Source organism: Blennius ocellaris, assembly GCF_963422515.1.
Source record: "Blennius ocellaris genome assembly, chromosome: 1".
Lineage (NCBI taxonomy): Eukaryota > Metazoa > Chordata > Actinopteri > Blenniiformes > Blenniidae > Blennius > Blennius ocellaris.
The window spans coordinates 30,908,474-30,928,192 of NC_137650.1; the positions used below are offsets into that span (position 1 = coordinate 30,908,474).

General features: G+C 39.1%; 1 protein-coding gene across 3 annotated transcripts in view; it reads right to left on the reverse strand.

Moving 5' to 3' along the window:
- The window catches only part of lsp1a (lymphocyte specific protein 1 a), a 27,521-nt gene extending 11,253 nt beyond the window's left edge, over positions 1-16,268 (reverse strand). The window contains exons 1-9 of one of the 3 annotated variants that reach the window (XM_080494468.1): positions 16,041-16,268; positions 5,966-6,106; positions 4,377-4,659; positions 3,727-3,863; positions 3,148-3,436; positions 1,939-2,064; positions 1,725-1,748; positions 660-701; positions 61-92 (exon numbers count right to left, since the gene is read on the reverse strand). In XM_080494468.1, the coding sequence (XP_080350594.1) occupies positions 61-92; positions 660-701; positions 1,725-1,748; positions 1,939-2,064; positions 3,148-3,436; positions 3,727-3,863; positions 4,377-4,659; positions 5,966-6,106; positions 16,041-16,099 (1,133 nt within the window). In that variant the 5' untranslated portion in view covers positions 16,100-16,268. Of the gene's footprint in view, positions 1-60; positions 93-659; positions 702-1,724; positions 1,749-1,938; positions 2,065-3,147; positions 3,437-3,726; positions 3,864-4,376; positions 4,660-5,109; positions 5,652-5,965; positions 6,107-16,040 lie in introns of those variants that run through there. The other 2 variants (XM_080494470.1, XM_080494469.1) reach the window with 2 other exon arrangements.
- Positions 16,269-19,719: the final 3,451 nt, after the last annotated feature.

Here is a 19,719-nt window from a genome sequence, read left to right on the forward strand (position 1 = left end):
ATTCTGGCACATGTTGTCTGTATTGAAAATGTGTTGTTATGTTTTCTAACTCAGCCTCACCTTTTCCTCAGAGACTCTGTTCTCTCTATAATCTGAAGGAAGAAAAGAACACAGTCAACATGTAAAATGCACAGGATTTTTTTTAAACAATATGTTACAGTAATTCTGCCTTCTTTGCAAAACACACATACAAAATACAAAAAAAAAAATCCATGTTCTTTTCAGCAAAAGACATAAAATAAAACGGAGCTTTCCATTTTTATACATGAGTGATTCCTAATCCAGCAAATCCAATAAACTCAAATAATCTTTCATTAAACGCACCATAATTACTAAAGCTATTTAGCACTGACACTAACCACAGACCTCCAAGGAGCTCCCATTCCTCGTCTGCAGCAACACATCCAGGCACTTTACAACAGTAATAAACATTTACACAAACTCTACTTCCTCTCTTAAGTATACAAGTATGTTTTTTTAAACCATCCTTTCTAAATTTTTGCATGGTAATGTTTCTATAAAATGTTCCACACTATCGTACGACATGCAGAAAACAAAGAGCCATTCTCCCTCCTCTTGCGTCTGTTTTCTGGAGCTGGCCCTGGATGACATCACCCGCTATCTTTGACCCTGACCGTTTTTGAAAAAGGAGCGCTCACCGTGCATTTTCCATCTGTCGAGACTCGGCTGTTGGCTTCATCCTGCACAGAGAAACACTGAGCTGAGGCACGGATCACTGCAGACGATGATTTAATATTTCCATTGCCCTCAATCATTTTAAAGCCTTTTTCTAAACTCCCCCGGATAAATTGATTAAGGTTGTGAAATCCAGCTTTAGTTTTGACTGCATTGGTTGGCAGACGTAAAGGAGTTTAAATAGCGGATCACATGTTTCTTCCTCATTCAAACTATTCATTTGTTTTGTTTTTATAAAGTAGAAAAGTAAATGCAGGTGCCTTAATGATGGACATAGCTGTGTTATAGTTTTGCTGTGACACATTAACTGATGAGTGATTCACTTATAAGTTCAGCAGAAGTTAGTAGGAGGCCGATGCTCTTGATGTACACACTTTTTGAAATAAATCAATTTTAATGAAAAGAAGAGGAAGCGGCAACTAAACAACTGAGAAAAACATGCAGATAGCAGAAGACAGCTCGTCAATAGTGAAACTAATGTGTTGTCAAGGACTGTTAATGCATTACAGATAATCTGGCTCCAAGCGGATGTTAATATTACTGATCGTTTGACACTTATTGTGAAATTTCATCCACCAGTGAACATGAGTTTAGTTACAATAGACATAGAGCAACAGCTTCAATTAATGCTTAGGGAATGAATGCAAACAGTCCAATAGTTGAAGACAGAGAGACTCAGTAATCATTTCTGCATTACAAGTTTCATAATAGTGATCTGTCTTTTACACTTAGTAAAGCAGCGCTTTTCAAAACGGTATAAACAAACTAATGAAGGGTAACTGGTTCAAACTCTGTAGGGGGCTCATCTCACCTCACTTTGGAAATCCTTGGCAGTAAACGCTTTACTGTATGATGGATTCATTTAAAGGCAGGTTGACTGCTTTTCCAGAGTGTTTAGTGAGTGTACCCATTACATTCATTTGTGTTTTGTGTTTGTGCTGTGTGTGACACTGAAACAGCTCATCCATCAGATAAAAACAACAAATATCACTATAACATCGCATAAAATACATTAGCGCCATACTCACTGGGTAGAACTGGATGAGGAGTTTCTGGAAAGACACATCAAAAAGACAAAAACACAGTTGGTTAAAAGGTATAAAAAAAAACAAAAAAAAAAACCCACAACATAATATCACCATCACAGCTGTAGACGTTACCTCAACAAGAAAAACAATGGACACTCCATACATGAGGAGACCTGAAGTCTCGCTACAGACCACCCTGGGTTTTATGAGCTACCTTGAATGTGGGGCTCATGGGCCCGTAGCAGTTTAACGGCTCCTCGCTGTCGATGATGCTGCAGGCCGACAAATCAGATTCTGCGTTGACCTCCTCGGCCCCCCTGGATCCAATCTCCTCTGATCTCTGGAGTGACATTGAAGCAAAACCCTATTTAACAATCAACATTTGATTTCAACTCACTTTCATTGAGGTGAGTTGAAAACACTCAAAAAACCAAGATGAAAACACTTAAAAAGTTGTTCACTCCACTTCTCAGTACTGGAATATTTGGTGGTACAGGACTAATGAATAGCTGGCACAGAGTTGGTGCTAAAAACTGGAATTCTTTGCTGTGCTTTACGTCATATCTGCTTTCAAGCTACATTTCACTTATACACCCTGCGAGCCAAAGCAGCAGTTTTACTTTCATGCGTTCAGGTTTAGAGCCAGACTATTAACAGGAGGTTATATAACTAGGATGTGCACATTTCATCAAGCCATTAAAAATAAAGAAGAAAAGAAGATTAAAAAAAAACCCTGCTTCCTGTCCCTCCTGTTGAGAAAGCATTTATAGGCAAATAGCTGAAATTGTTCAAATCTTTTTTCTTTTACTATGACGCCTTTGTGTCAAATTTTTAATATAAAGATAAAACGATTTATTCACAAGAGCAGAACCATGAGATTTCAAAAAATGTTCTTTCAATTCAGTGGACTTCAGCCATATGACATGTGACATCTTCACCGATTTACCAGTCTCACTTTATATGATCAGTTTTCGCCAACACCTGGGAGCAACTTGGACTTCAACGTCACTCTCAAGAACTGTCCAACAGATGGATTGGAGGAACATTTGCTCCACCATCTTAGCAACAGATTGTTTGCTGGCTATGATGAGAGATTTTGACGGGGCGGGTCTGTGAATGATTTGTTGTTTACCGAAAAAAAAAATTTTTTTCTGCTGCCAGTTATTCATTCATCTCTTTCCATCAAATAGACTTAATAGACCCAATGGTAAAATTTGAAACAATAGGGAAAAGGGTCTTGCATTGATGAGTGATGGACATGGTTTGGACATGTGATTCATGAATGTAGTGATGAAAAAGATGGAGAGGTTGGTGTAACAGGAGAGAAGGAAGATGATCCATGGAAACGGGAGGGAACCACAATCTTAAAGTGTGTAGTTTTATGCCGTAGACATACTTTAGGAGAGTTTCTATCAGAAATGACCTTGGTTTGTGACTTGTCTCGCTCCTCCTTGAACACCTCCTTGTTGTGTCTCGGCTCTGTCTGGAGGTGGAAGTCCTCCTCTCCGTGTGTGAAGCTCAACTCTTCATCCTCCTCGTCCTCTTCCTCTTTGGGGCTTTGTTGGGTCACCGCTGACCTCCACTTCCTGTGTAATGTGAGCTTCTGCTCTTCTGCTTCCTCTCGCTCAGTCTGCACCTGCTGCTCCACCTCCTCCTCCAACTCCTGCTCCACCTCCTGCTCCACCCCTCCGTCCACCTTGCAGGTCCCTCCACTGTGGAGAACATAACCACACCTGTTATTGGTGCTGCTATCAAGTGATTTGCATTCAGACTGATGATGATTAATGGAATTTTTTTTTTAAACTGTTTAAAATCAGGATCACACTAATACAACATTTTGTGTTTTTTGGTCGATGTACCTTGAACTGACCAGGAAAAGTGGATAACAAAATCCTTTTGCATATTCTGACACATTTATAAGGATTTTTCCTTCCCAGCGAGCACTGTCCTTGCAAAATAAAGAATTTAAAATGAAACCGCACAGAGAAAGTGTGAAGCATACCGAGGCTTCATCGTCCCTGCGGCCAGGTAGGATGTCCTGTCGGCTGATCGGCCTGCTGCGTGATGCAGCCTGGTGTCCTTCGTCAGGAAGACCGACGAGCTGTAAGACGTCCTGCATTCCTTCAGGTTACTGGGTTCCTACAATTTAAAAAAAATAACATGTTACGACTGACATACATTGGCTTGCTGAAGATATGAAAAGTATTTTCAGCCTAACGTATTGTTTTGAAAATGCTCCCAAATGTCTTTCTGATTATGATTAATGCTTAAGACATTAATCAACCCAACTAATCAGGCACCTTAATACAATTTGCTGGTTGAATTTCAACAACAAATAGCGCTTAGCACTCCTGCCTCCGAAAGAAAATATCCCAGTTCAGTTTGTGGTATTTCTGTGTACAGTTTGCATGTTCTCCCTGTGCATGGGATTTCTCCAGGTACAAGCTTCTCAATGAAAAGATAATTAGGTAAAGCGAATGGAGCAGGGATCTGTCCAGGGCATAGCTAGACTTTCTGTCTCATGACCACTTAGGATTGGCTCCAGGCCCTCGTCACTATAATCTTCATAACAGATGGTAGATGAATCTAATCTGAAGTGTTTAAGCCAAGAAGAATCAAACAGACTTGTTTGATATTTTGCCAGGTAGAAACCTCAGCAGCTGATCTGTGGAGCTTCTCTGGAGGTCTTGTTGCCACAGCAGCAGCTTCAGATTGTCTGGTTTGCTCCAGATCCTCTCCCTCCGTCTGCTCCTCCTCTTTCCCCCGCTGCTTCTCCTTCTCCGGGCCTGGTGGCGCCACGGGCCGCCGCCGTCTGGCCCTGCAGACGTCCTGCATCTCCTGCTCGTTACGGTGCTCCAACCTGTGGCTCCAGTCACTGAAGCCTTCGTCTTCGTCCAGGACCAAGCAGCAGCTGGGCTTCAGCTCCCCATCAGACCTGGACACAGAAGATAACTGTGAGGTAAGATGACTTAAAGCTGTTCATGGAAGATTTATTGCTCAGAAGGAGAAAAAAATAACAAAAACAAAAACACAAAAACAAGCTTAATAATAAAATGTTTAAATGACTTGCAAATGAGGAGGTAGAGAGGGAAATATTCAATCTGTGCTCAATTAACTGAATTTTAATAAACGAAACAATTCGGCAACTTTGGCCTTTTTTAAAAGACAAAGATGAATTTTCAAGTCGAGGTGTGAAATAAAAATAATCTCTACTATCTCTTCACTTCCCGACACCACAACACACTGATGTCATTTTATGCATCATATATCGATTTCTGTATCAAGATTTGTTTCTGTCAAGACAAAGGCCTTAGAAAACATCCATCCACCCATCCATCCATCCACCCATCCACCATCCATAATAGATAATGCAGAAATACAAAACCTTTCGAACTTGAACAAGCTAAGTGACCTGCAGCTGCTGCTGAGTTGTACACCCAGGTAAGCAGCGGTCTCACGTGTCACCCAGAGTGATGGAAGACATTCAGCAGGTGGCAGACGGGACCTGCACTTTCAAGCTCCATCACAACAGCAACAGGAACCATGGAAACACCAAACAAAGAGGCACTGCTCAGGTCAACTGAGGTCCATGGACTGAACCACAGCAGAAACTTGATATTTCTCTTAAGATGGTAGTTTGGAACCACACAATTATTTAATTAGTGATATTATGATGGAATGTGCTGGATCTATAATATATCTATAATAATAATAATAATAATAAATTATCATTATTGCTTATTCAAATCTAGCTTCAGATTACCTTGGTAAGTCAAAGTGAAGACACCTCCTTTATGTTTCATTGTGAATGCAAGATTTAAAAAGTGAGTATTTGATGATCCTTGAATTGAGTTGCACAGTTGCAGTGTAATGAAGTTACTTTCCCCTGAGATTCCTTTTCAGACCATGAGTTGACAGCAAAGCAGCTTCCTCAGCTCGTTCACCTGCAGAATCACTGATCTGAACATTGCACACACACACAAGCATTTTCCTCTCTAATCAGCACTACTGGTGGGGCACACTGATGTAAACATCAACAACCAAGTCAATCACAGATGATGATTAGTAACTGCATGGATAGCAGGTCACAAGAATTATTTGGAAAATAAGAGAGTGCAACAGAAGACCTTTTATTTTTGTTTTACTACATTGTGGCATGACCGTATGTCTACACTTGTGCTGTTAAAATTCAGTAGTGCGTCTGACATGTTACATCAAATATGTCAGGAGGTGTAACTCACTCTGTGTTGTGCAGGAGGTCGCTGTGTTGAGGGGGCTCCGGCCAGGAGAAGCCTTCCTCTCCTCTCTGCTTGTCCCTGGCTCTCCTCCTCCGTTCCCGTTCCACCTCCTCAGCATCCTCCTGGCTCCTCTGAGCTGTCACCCTGCAGCAGGCAACGACACCAACTGTCAGATTGTTCATTCAAAATCTAGTCTCAGCATGGGACATTTGGAGAAAACGTCAAAACTACTGGTTGGCATGAGTGGTTACCATGTAGTAGTCAGCAGTGTCCACCAGTAACTTTAGTAACATTCTTCCTGTGCATTTGTGTTTAGCTTTTTGGTTTTTTTAATATGCCATGATCCTTAGATTATTTGCTGACTTTAAGTCAGATTAATTAAACTAATTTGAACTCCCTTTGTTTTAGTAGAAACTGGTATGACATGATGAAAAGTCTGACTTCAACTAAACATCTTAATAAATTCTTACAAACTTTGAATATCTTAAAAAAAACACTTTTTTTTTTAATGAAACCTTCCTGTGCAAAATGCAGTGAAATCTCATAAAACTCTGTCCTCTGTTTGCAGCATTCTGTCACCTTCTGCATGCATGTTACCAAAACACTGCTATCCCCTGAAAATAAATTACAAACAGCAGTTCCTTTTACGGGAAAATTTCCAATCGATGGTAATTTTTTCCCCTTAGTAATGACTAATCCAACAATCCTGAGGGATAAATTGGCTCCATAAGTTGAATAGAGCCTGTGGACAAATTCTTAGCTGTTTACAGTTGCATGATGGATTTCTTTGATTGGCTTTTACCTATTCGTTGATTCATGTCTTTATATTGTAGTTTAAACCACTTTTCTGCCTTTGTAGGAAAACTTACTTTGAAATCTTAACTTCGCAGCGTAAATTCATCAGTATCCAGATATATAGTTAAATGCAGGAAGCATCTCAAAATTACACATATACGAGATATATTTTGAGATGCTAAATAGCACCCATTCTTCTGGTTTCTGGAGAAATGTGTTCTATTTGTGAATGATGTGTTGATGTAATGGAATACGGTAACTATTCACAAATAAAATAAATGAAGAAGCTGAATTATGTGTTCTCGTAATTGTATTATTAGTTTGCTATGATAGTAAAGACTATTGAATAGTTTACATGAGGATGAGGAATTCAAGATCTTTTACAAAATCATTACCAAAAATCTTTTTTTTTTTTTTTTTATATGCCTGATCCTCTTTCTTTCAGTTGGTCTGACTTGATAACAAAAACTCCCTTTATCGTCCCAACACATCTGGAGGAGATCGAGCTGGCTGCTGTGCTGCTTCACTTAGTTTCGATCGAGAAACAGACAAAGCCAGAGGAAGGAGTGGGAGGAGATGATGTGATGAGGGAGAAGCAGCACGGACAAAGACTAATGTCATGTCTCATTGTGCGATAGGCTCCAGAAGTTCTTACAAAAATTCTGGAAATATAGCATTTGGATTGGATGGGACATTGACATCACATCAGCGGTGCAGAAATATTGATATAAAAAAAGAGGATGAGCAATTCTTATATATTCTATTAAGCCATATTTTAAAAATCTGTTATACATAAAGGTTTGACTTACTGAAACAATAGATTGTTTTAACAATAACTGTACAGTGTAAATAAGGACATACAGTCAGTTTCATAGTAAATGCATTGCTTTATTGACTATATGATTTTTTTCCAGCCTATGTGAGGAAACCCTGCATTCAAATAGAGATGAATACTTGGTGTGAGGCAAATGTTTGTTGTAGGAACTGTGAGGCAATATCACTTTCTCATATGGATTTCTGATGACTTCACTGTCTTCATCAGCAGAAAATGACACCATGACTCACTGCTCCTTGTTTACTGTTTCACTCATTTAATTACAGCGTGTGTCTGGATAGATTCATTACATCATGTTTTCTGCATAATTATTCCTCTATAGCCACACATGCACGCACGCAAGCACGCACACGCACACGCACACGCACACACACACACACACACACACACACACACACACACACACACACACACACACACACACACACACACACACACACACACACACACACACACACCATTAAAGGCCATTTTGTCTGCTGCACCTGCACAAATAAGAACAATTTAAATTAGTTCCTCCATAAAGTGTAACTTTAAGATGCCCACTGGGCTCGTCTATTGGAGACACTGTCCTCAATGTGTTAATAAACTTACCGGTACATGTAATGTTTACATTATAGGTAATGAAAGTGTTGCCTGTGTACAATAAACTCACATGTGGTTGTGATACTCCGTGCTTTTCGAAATGGGAACCATCAAAACAATCTCATGGTAGAACGTTGAGAGGAGGAGAGTGTGTGTGGGATGGATAATGCAAATAATGTTTTGGGGGACGGAAATATTTACATTTTTAACAGAAAATGTACTAACCAGCAACTCCCAAGTTGACGCCACATTCTCATGTGAACTAAGAGTGGAAAAAAGATGAATGGGTGGCACTACCTCATGCAATCGGAAGTTTTTCTGCAAGCAGCAACAGGATCCACAAAATTATCCAAAGCATCAAATGTGTACATTTACACAATGCTGCTCATTTCATTGACATGCTACTAAATCCCGGATTTTTCGGTTGAACTTTTTCACTGTTCTCACTGTTCAATGATCTCACTCTGGAAACTTTGCTCAGTATAAAATCTGTCACGATCACAACATGGAGGCATTAGGATCATTGTTATGGAACGAAAGCAGGCCGAAGCTTTGAGCTTTTCTGGCTCTCACTGCAGTAATACATAAAACATGCAGGCCATCCGTCATTGTATTGGCTGGTTTGGGGCCAGTTCAATGCAGGACTGTAGAAACTGATTATTTTTTTTCCCAGTGTGTCAGCCCCTTTGTTCATTAAACATTATGTCTGAATGAAAAACATCTTAAATGTGTAAAGAAACAAGTTCAAATATGATAAAAGGGTGAGGCTGAGGGCACTGGCTACTTAGGGATGCTGTGGTCATTATCATCTGGAAAAGTGACCTAAATAACACTTAGTGAAACTTAGTGGTAAGGTTTGCTGTAAAATAAATGGATATGTGACGGAGCTGCTTTGGCTTTCCAGTCAGACTATTTTTATTGGAGAGGAAAATGAACCGGCAGAAGTTCTGGTCTGATTGTCTTGACATCATCATTCATGCCCAAAGTGTAATTAAGAGAAAATGCATAGAGGACACATTAGTGTGTTGCAGACTTGATACCTGTGACTACAAATACTTTGCAATTGTGAAAGAAACCATTATTTCAAGCATGAAATGTTATTTTATATTAAAGCCTTTAAGATTTCCACACAGTCAGAAAGGTATTACAGTTATTGAGGGTTCTTGATTAAGTTGGTATCAAGTAACGAATGGGTTTGTAGCAGAGTTGGCAAAAAGTACTCATAAAAGTATTCACTTTAGTAGAAGTGCAAAAAAACTCCTGGTTCTGAAATGTATATAATTTCATCAATCATCATGGATTACATTAAATTAAATTAAATTACATTTTGACTTCCTGAACCCCTGATTAGCTGAGTTGTTTATCCATTTTAAAAACTGGATTGCTTTCATAAGGTGACAAACTCAGAACTTTATTACTGCTTTGCAGAAAGTTAGGATGTGTCTCATGTCTGAAATGAAAACATTATAACATTAAAACGTCACTAAAATTGTCCATTCTTCGACCCCATCCAGTTAAAATCCTGTTTAAGGGGTGCTAATATATTTGTAAGATGTTGTTTATTGGCAACTTGTTGCTTTGAGTGAATAAAGATGTACTGTATATACATGTATGCACTTCTCTCAAGAAAGTAGAGGTGTCTGATGAATTATGGGCGTAATAAATGAGCCAGTTTGTGGTTACCGTGTTTAGAAAAGGAGGAAACATTTGACTTCTATTAAATGCTAATTTATTAGGAATGGAGGTGGGAATTTGGGGCGGTGGGTGATGCTGTGATGTTTTGACAGAAAACTGGTAACTGAACTTTGTTACATGTCAGAAAACTATTCACCTCACATGAAACAGATAGATAGATGAGAAGAAACTACAATCCTCAGGGTATTATGTGTCCACCTGGATATATTTGCCGTGTCAAATAAGTCAAACACCCATTTATCATCCACAACTACTTTATTCAAAAAGAGGTCATAGAGAATTGGAGCCCATTCAGGCTGAAAATATGGGTGAAAGGCAATGAGATCATTCTCCAGATCATCGGTTTGTTCATACACTTGTCATTTATAGAAGGCAGAGCTGCTCATTCCAACATAAGGAGATGATGGCAGACGCAGCTTCTGTGTAATTGTGTACACTTACGCATAAGATGAACACACATGTTGCAGCATTTATCTGATTTTTGTGTGAGTGTGACAGCTGAGTGAGTGACAATCCATCCAATCGAGCCTGTAAATCTAATATCTTTGCGGTGGCTGGAGTGAAGAAAAATGTATGTGCTTTTTGAGACATTTTTGGAAGTCACAGCACCTCCATTGCGCAGTCTTCAAAAGCAACAGCACCAACTCTGACTTGCATTAAGATTTGCGGCCCGGGTGATTAACATGCGCAGATCTTCGGAGCTAACTCATGTGGAATAGATTATGATGTCAATGTGGAGCATGGAGAGCATTAATGTAAAGCACAGCTCTGCGAAGCGCTAACTTCCTCCCAAGAGGAAAGAGGAAGCTGGACTACAGGTGGATCAGTTGTTGGGTGAGTAATGCATCAACGCATACCGCAGAAGGAATAAGCAGAGTAGTGCTGACGGGTTGAGTATGATTCAGAAGGTGTGATGGAAAGGTGCAGCTCGGTTGGGGTACGATTGCTCATGGGTCAGCGCCGCATCAGACATGAGGCAGCCACAAACGGCCAGGTTCAGTAAGCGTTTTGAAATCACATCTAGATTGTATTCAGACATTTGGTATAGTCTTGGAATAAAGAGTGTAAATGAGGGGAAGTTCGTCATCTTGTTTCAAGTTTGAAGTCAGCAGCCTGAAGTCCTCAGCAGCATGAAAATATAACTGAACAGGCCTCCTGATATTTAAAACTTCAACAAAGACGTTAAAAGAAACACCTCACCTCATGACAAAATTATACACAATGACCGTAAGACACACGAAAGGATCGCACAAGCATGGAAAATTACCACATCTGTACTTAAATGAGCCAAAAAAGAGCTTAAAACAACAGCTAACACATACAAATTGACCAAAAGAAGATCAAAATGATCACAATGAGACACAAAACCACTACCATACTTAAAGAGATTTAAAGTGAACACTAAAACCCTACAAAGCATAGCAATTGATTAAAAAACAAAAAAAACAGCAATGATGTTTCAACCAACCACGAAGAGGCACCAAATGATAAGGAACAGATGTAAAAGACAAAACAATGTGTATGATTAATTTGCATGTATCGTATGTATAGGCAGATACAAAGAGATGACGAACACAATCAAAATTAGCAGAAATAAATGTAAAATATAAAAAAAAGAGAAGAAGACCAAAAAAAAGCGAAATGGGCAAAAAATAATGACAAGGAGATGCAAAACCATGAAATTAACACAATAACGAAACCACAAAAAAGCACAGAGTGACACTGAAAAGATGCAAAATAACAATCAGGCACAGAAAAGATGCAGGGGTTGGATGGACAGATCTACCACAAAAATTAAGGAAAAGCACACAAACAGATGAAAAACAAATGCAAACATATACAAAGATAAACATACACAGTGAGAGATGATATGAACAAAACTACTTCAAACAAGGAAATAAAAAAACTGAAAGTAAGGGAGAAAAATAAGATTTAAAACCCCAAATAGACCAAAATGAGATGTAAAGTGACCACAAAATGACAATAAACAGAAAAACCTTGCAACCTTCATTATTTGACAAGAAAGGGAATATGAACTCGGCACCCTCATTACATCTGAACCATAAAGCTGTAAACCAATCCCGAAAACACACTTCATAAATGGACAATACACAATAAACAACCGCAGCATGACAAGCAACTGTCATGAATGAAAAAATAAAGTACCAAAAGAGACAAACATTTCTAGACAGAGATACAAAAACAGTGAAAGGAGACAAACATAGCAACCACAATGAGGATTGAGATAAAAGAAACAAAGTCAACAAAAAGTTGTTTTACAAGATTCACAAAGAAAATCACCAAATGAGCAAAAAGCCCACAAAGACGAGAGAGCAATATTTATTTGCTCTCCAGGAGAGGTGGGAGTGTTTGCCCCGGGGGGGAAAGTTGCCGAGCAGCAGAGGTCCTGGTTTCACAACCAGCTCCCTTTACAACCTGTCATCATGATCTGGAATCCACACACACACTTACTGTCCATCTCTCCTATTTTATTTGTCATGTAAAACATTCGTTTCTGAATGAAAAGCAGCTTTGATGAAATAACAAAACTACCAGCGGAAGATGAGGTGACGCAGTGTGTCAGACTCTCGTGCTGTCACAGTGTGTTACCCCGACGCCGTCTCATGTCACTTGGTGTGTATTATGTATCTCTGCAGGACGGATCAGTACAAGCGCCGTATCTCTGGAGTCTGCTCAGACATGATGCTGCGAAGCATAAATGTGGAATGAGCAAATTATAGAGGAGATCCGTCTGATAGGCATCAGTTTTTCCACCATTTACACACAATGAGGCAATGGTGGCGGCGTTTCCTTTGTGTGTGTGTGTGTGTGTGTGTGTGTGTGTGTGTGTGTGTGTGTGTGTGTGTGTGTGTGTGTGTGTGTGTGTGTGTGTGTGTGTGTGTGTGTGTGGCTCAGCCAGATGATGTCATGGCCATTAAGGAAGTTTCAGCTATAAAAGAAAACCATTGAACTCAGTGTCACTTTCAGTGAAGTCACTTCGCAATGTTCCACCACCCGGGGAGGAAAACAAGACGCACGCTGGCAGTCATGCTCATCATCCGGTGAGAGAGATACAAAAAAAAAGAAAAAGATAAAGAAAAAGAAAAAGAAAACAATCAAACAAATTAGTCTGCCATGCCAGTTGTTGGAGAAAAAACAAACCCTGAATTGACTGTGTCAAATTGCCAAATTACAGCAGTGAAAATCTACGTGGTTACAAGGAGCAACAAACAAACAACAGCATGGCTGAATTCAAAGTGATAAGGATCATTTAGGGGGGGGTGGTTTCAATATGTTCCCACAGCTTCCAGCATCCTTCTGGAAAACAGAAACCTTTGCTACTGAAGAAGGCTTATTATTCTCATTGACGCAGTTTAACTCAGTTTAAATCCTCTAAATAGTGCTTCCAGGGGAACTTGTGAATACAATCAGAGCCACACTCTTGAACTAAATAGAATAAGAAGCTCTATTTTTTTTTTTAATATGAATATGAATTATTTTATTTATATGATGTTGAAATTAAAATAAAACTGCTCTGATGGTGGTTAAAAAAATAAACTGCTGTTTTCTTTGGCGATCTGTTTGAAATCAATAACATTTCAAATCTGGAGATAAATTAACATCTCCTGTCTATCAAATTGTATATAACTTCAATAAACTTGGGAAGTGATTTTGAGGCTTCAATTCATATTGTTACAGCTATCACTGGTTTCACAAGCAAACTGACGCAACATAAATATTTCTACAACGAGTTCAGTTTCTACATTTAACATTTGCCACTAGTTTCTGGAGTTAAAACAGTTGTAGAGCTGCTGTCTGATCTTATTAAAACAACCTATATCATTAAGACGGCCACAGTCGAAGACTAATGTATGATGTTCTGTCTGAAGTTACTCATTACTGCTTTTCCAAACAAACTAAAATTATTTCATGACATTCCAACTCCTCTGACTGCCTACATAAGATAAAATAATAGCCCCTTTACCTATAGTTCATGTCACCTTCCGCACTTTTCACACCTTTTTATGATGCTCTTGCTTTATAAAGAGGGTAAAACGTTTTCTTTAGGAATTTCTTCCACGACGACATTATTTGCTACACCTGCACAAATAGGTGCTAATTTGAATTAGTTCCCTCACAAGGTTTAAGTTATAGACGCCTTCAGGGCTCGTCTTGTGTAGACACTGTCGAAGACGTGTTAATCAACTTCTATAGCGTTTACATTATAGGCAATGAAAGTGTTGCTGGCGCACAATACACTCACATGTGGTTGCAATATTGTGTCCATGTTTGCAAGTGGGAAAGTCCAAACCATTAAAACACTTCCCAGAGTCGAGCTATAAGAAACTGACTATAGAGGCTTTGTAAATATAAACTTTTTATGTAATAACTTTTTATTCCCAGGCATGTGTTTGTACTGAGTGTAATTTAGCTGTTGGGCATTCTTCTGTTGGAGAAATTTGCAGCAGATTTCTTTAAAAATAAATAAATAAATAAAGAGCCAATCCAGGTTTCCTTCATCAGTTGAGGTGCAACAACTTCCCTCTCATTGTTTTTAACGATTAAACATTTTTGATCTCCTAATAGACATATTAAAATCTAAATTTAGATAAAGGTGATAGATCCTGATAGGCGGTAGGACGGGAAAAAGTGAGAAGTCCAGTTCAGTCAAAGTGCTCCACATCACCTCCAAATCATTTAAAACATACTCCGAGTTAGAATTTGAATATCCTCGGCAGCACATATAACCAGAAGGAAATAACCTAATTTGGATGTTTATGCATTGTGCTTCTGTGATACATTATTATCATTATTAGAATGCTTCATAGATTGTGAGATGATAGTAATATAAAATTGAGTTAGAGGCAAAACTATGTTTAAATTATAGTGATATTTGACAATGTAGTAAAGCTTCATTGAAAATTCTAATTATAAATGCGAATCACGTTTACAATCATGATTCATTAATTTAAATTGAACTTTGTGACTGATATTGATGTGTGATCACCACAATAAACAAGTAAATGTTTCTACACTGATACTCTCCTTACTCTACTGATTGCTGAGGCTAAACTACAAAATATATGTCAAATTGTACCGGATGATGATCCACTCTTCATGTTTACAATGTCTCTGAGCTCCAATACATAAAAAATCGAATGAAATGTTTTGTATATAAAAAAAAATATTAATGACAAAGTAATAAAATAGATAGATTAAAAAAAAAAATTAAGTACATGGTAATAGAAATATGATAAGTCGCAGTTTAGTTCATGAAAAATATACAGTTCCACACTTTGCAATGTGACTGATAGCCTTCATATAATCACTAAATATTTCGGAGTTTGGTATGTGAGGTTTCACACGTTTACCTATAAAATGATTGTTAAAAAAAGGTTTATATATTTTTCTTCATATAAGTTAAATGTTTTAGACACTTTAAATATTATACAAGTACTGCAACTATTACATTAATGTGTATATTTTTACAGATTAGTTAATGCTTCAATATTTTGTAATGGCAGATGAATATGTGCCATGTTTTGACATTTTTATTGAAATATATTCAGAACTTCTGACTGCATACTCCTACTAGAAAATAAACAATCGTTGTGTTTTAAAAACAGATGAAACTTTGCAGCATGCTCCGAGGCAATGTGATGTGTGTATTTATTTTTTTTTAATTGTGCTTCTCAAGTCTGCATCTGCAACTTTAGCTGCAACAAACAAAATAATAAAGTAAGACACAAATATCTCACTTCGACTTGAGTAAACGGGCTTCATTTGTAAAGGAAACGTCACCGTTTCAGCAGATTTTAAATGCTTCACACTTCAAGTCCCAGTCACCATTCACACACACCAGTGACACACAACATGCAGAGTGCTGGATTCTAAAAGGAGGAAGATGGGATGCAGTGTCTTGCCCAAGGACACTTCAACATTTTTGGACACAGAGATAGAGGGGCAATCAAACCACTGCAACTCCTAGACACTACAACCATCTCCAGTGCGTCCATTTAGCTGCACTTTGGAGTTTCTGGACTTAAACGTGTTACATTATTCCTGCAAATCTGTTCTATTGCTGAGTTTCTGAGAGAAACGCCACTGATTGAGCAGTGAAGGTAGAGAAGCAGCGATCATCATGTGTTAAAAACATTTTCCTCCCACCTGATGAGGTTCTGCAGCAGCTGCCTGCTGGAGCTTCTCCTCCTGATGGACTCTGACATGCTGCTGCCTGGTCCTCGGTCCGGGCTGTGATCCTGGTCCACAAGTCTCAGAACTTCCCTACTGCTGCTCTCCTTTTTCCTCTTCTGTCCCTGCAGCTCGTATTGCACCCCTCTATCTCTCTCTCTCTCTCTCTCTCCTCTCCTCTCCTCCCTTCTCTCTCCCTCTTTCTGTTTAGTCGCAGCTCTCTCCTCCCTCCATGTGGTTTTCATTGAAGCACATTGACTCCCCCTCCTCTGACACTCTCACCCGAACAAGGGGTCATGTGACTCTCCCAAGGGGGCAAGAAGTAAGATGATATCTTAACGGTGGAGTTGTGACAATGTTTTCTGCATGCATGGGTCGCAACCTGCAAGGGAAGAATCATAATAGGAGACAATCAGTGCAATTCTGTGTTTATATATACAATCATTTCTCTAAACATGGAGACAATCTGTTGCTACACACATGAATGATGCTTCTGCCTGCTGTTTTTCCTCAAAGAACTGTACAGAAATTTGAAGTTTGAAAATGTGTTACTTACCATCTGTTTACTTTCTGAATGAGACTCTAAAGAATATGTTACATAATTCATGCTCCTCCAAACAACCCTAGTAATATTAACGAAACACTGTTGTGGTATATTGAGGAAGTTGCTATTACTGAAGTTTGTTTTAGTAGTTTAAGAGCTGCACAGCAGCCTTTTTCATTGTTCTACCCACCAGCCACAAGTTGTTGTCATCAGGGTCGTTATTTTCACTAAACTCCTGTTTACTGCAGGCAGACTGGCTGATCTAACCTGAAGATGTACCACTGTAAAGAATATTAACCATTTCTCCATAGTGCCTGTTGTGCATTAGCAGCACTTTCTGAGGGTTAGGGCGAAGGCCAAAAGGTTCAGGGTGTATTTCCTGCCTTTGAACATGCTAAATGAATTGTTAAAGGCTGGGTTGAGTTTGAAGATGAACTTTTGATACAACAATTTAAAGTGGGATTAATGGATGTCTGCAAATGACATCAGAATCATGTCCCTTCATATTTATCGATAAGGAGATGGTGGCACGGTGCAAAACTGCAGGATTAGCTGGAGATGGCAGAGATGAAAATGCTTAGATTTTCTCCGGGAGTGAGTATAGGATTGACAATTAAAATGAATCGATCTGATAAGAGAGATAGTTAATGTTGACGAGTTGAGAGACGTAGGTAGAGATGACAGGTTGAGAGTATTTGGACTTGTGGTGGGGAGAGATAGAAAGACTGTCCAGGCAAGAGGAGAAGAAGAAGACCTTGGAAAATATTCACTGATGTAATAAAAGTGGAGATGGATGTCGAAAATGGAGGAGGATGCAGACCCAGTTCTCCTCAGCTGTGATATAAATTACCTTTTTTGTGGGTGGAATTGCATACATTGACAAATATTACAAGCCAGTGTTTAAAAAATATTGAGGATCAGTGGAGGAATATGTGATGATGAAAAAAAAACAATTCTGGAAAGGCTCATAAAGTGTCGATGAAGTTGTGTAAGTCACAATTAAATCATCATGATCCATGATAATGTCTGCTTTCCATCCATGCAAAGGTCTGTTCATATGGTGAGGCCTAATTTTAATTCTCTTTTCAATTAAAGAGCTGTCAAAAAAGATTAGATGTGGTTTGGAAAAAAGTATGCAGAGAAGAATTCAAGTCATTTAAAATGATTGTGCCTGATATTTATTACAAAATGAAAAAGCAAATACTTTGAATCTTTAAAAAAAACAACAACAACAAAAAACAAACTGTATGATAGGATCTCTAGTGTCCAAGAGATCAATACTACAAGCTCTAACCATGTTAGTCATGAAGTTTAACCACTTGTTCGTGTTCATGTTATTGGAATTTGAGAAAGAAATGTTAAAAATGTCCGACTCTCACATGGGGGTTGGGGGGGTTGGGAAGGGGTCACATTCTGGTAAACAGACACCGACGCTCGTAAAGAGCCGAGCCTGCGCTCAGTCAGAGATGAAACTTGCTTTGTTCTGTTGCGTAACACTCTGATATGAGCCGCAGCCTGAGAACCTGGCGCAGCGAATAAAGAGCGTGTTGGATCTGGTTACTGCTCCGCAGGTAATGAATAAGATATGGCTGCTCAGAACAGGAGCGGCTGCTGGAGGCGACCGGCCGACCTGAGTCCCGCCACCGTCCCACCACATCATCGGCTGCAGTCCTTTCAGTTTCTGAGCTTGCTGCTTCTTGTGTCATACATGAGAACAATTTGTCTGACTGACCTGCTCATTGGGGAGCTCACAGCCTGCCTGCCCTGCTTCCCTGAGGCACAGCTGATGTTTCTTCTGCTTGTTTATGTTGATGTCGATCTTCAGGGTGATGCTCCTGGTGCAGATTGTCCCTGTGATGCTGCTCGCTCACCTGGTTTATCTGCATTCAGGCACTTGATGAAATGTCGAACTGCGTTCATGTATGCGTGCATGCCAGTGAGATTGTGTGCAAGTGTGTTTTTGTGCTTTTTTTTCTCCATCATATAAAACACTTTGTGCTATACTTCTTTTGTGAAATGTGTTATATGTATATAACATTGGTTGGTTGGTTGATACTGTAGTTACTTCACAATGTAAATGTACTCTATCAATAGCGTTATTCAAATTGATGTTGACTCTTGTATTTACAATTTATTGCAATTATTACAATATATTTACTTTTTATTTTGTGATAAGGTATTTTTATTGTATTTTTGATTTTTTTTTTGTATTGATTGATAATTTGTGAAGCATGCTGCTCAATTAGATGACATGTTATCTTATAGACAATTGTAAAAACAATGCAATTCGATTTCTTTTGTCAGCGTATGTAAATTGCTGATAGAGGGAGGCGCCATATAAAACCTTGCCTACCCACACTGGGTAGGGTGGCTCTGGCGTCAGGGTCCATGAGCATCAGCAACCCTTATCAGCATTACCTATTTTTTATGTTGATCTCGGCTACTTCTAATTTGTCAAAGTCCTACCATTCAGATCAAAGAGCATGTTCCTCAAAATAACTTCAGCTTGAGTGCATCAGACATTATTGGAACAGCCTGAACTGAGGAAGACGATAAATAGTAATGCAAAAGTTGCTTCGCGTGTAAAATTTTGAGTAATTAGTATTAGTAAAGTACAGCAATCACTTGCAATCAAGTACTCCATTCCAGTAACTGGATATCTGTTTACTTATGTGTTTTGTTTTTGTTGTGAAACTGAGAAAGGCTGCTCTCTGCTTCTGCAAGCTAATACATGAGATCTTTTCCCTTTAAAAATTCTCTCAGTCTGTCAGTCCAGCGCACACAGATGTGCATTAGGTCACCCAGATATTTCCAGCCAACACTGATTTACACACACACACACACACACACACACACACACACACACACACACACACACACACACACACACACACACACACACACACACACACACACACACACACACAATTTCCCCCCTCACGCATGCCCCCTCGCCTCCACTTCCCGCTGGAGCTTGAAACACTCACAAACACACCACAAAACGGTTGCCACGGTGACACTCCCAAAGCACTTAACACAGTGTGACCGTTGTGAGAGCCCGGTGTGAGGCTGATGGTGGCGGTACGAGCCGCCAACTCCAACACTTTCTCT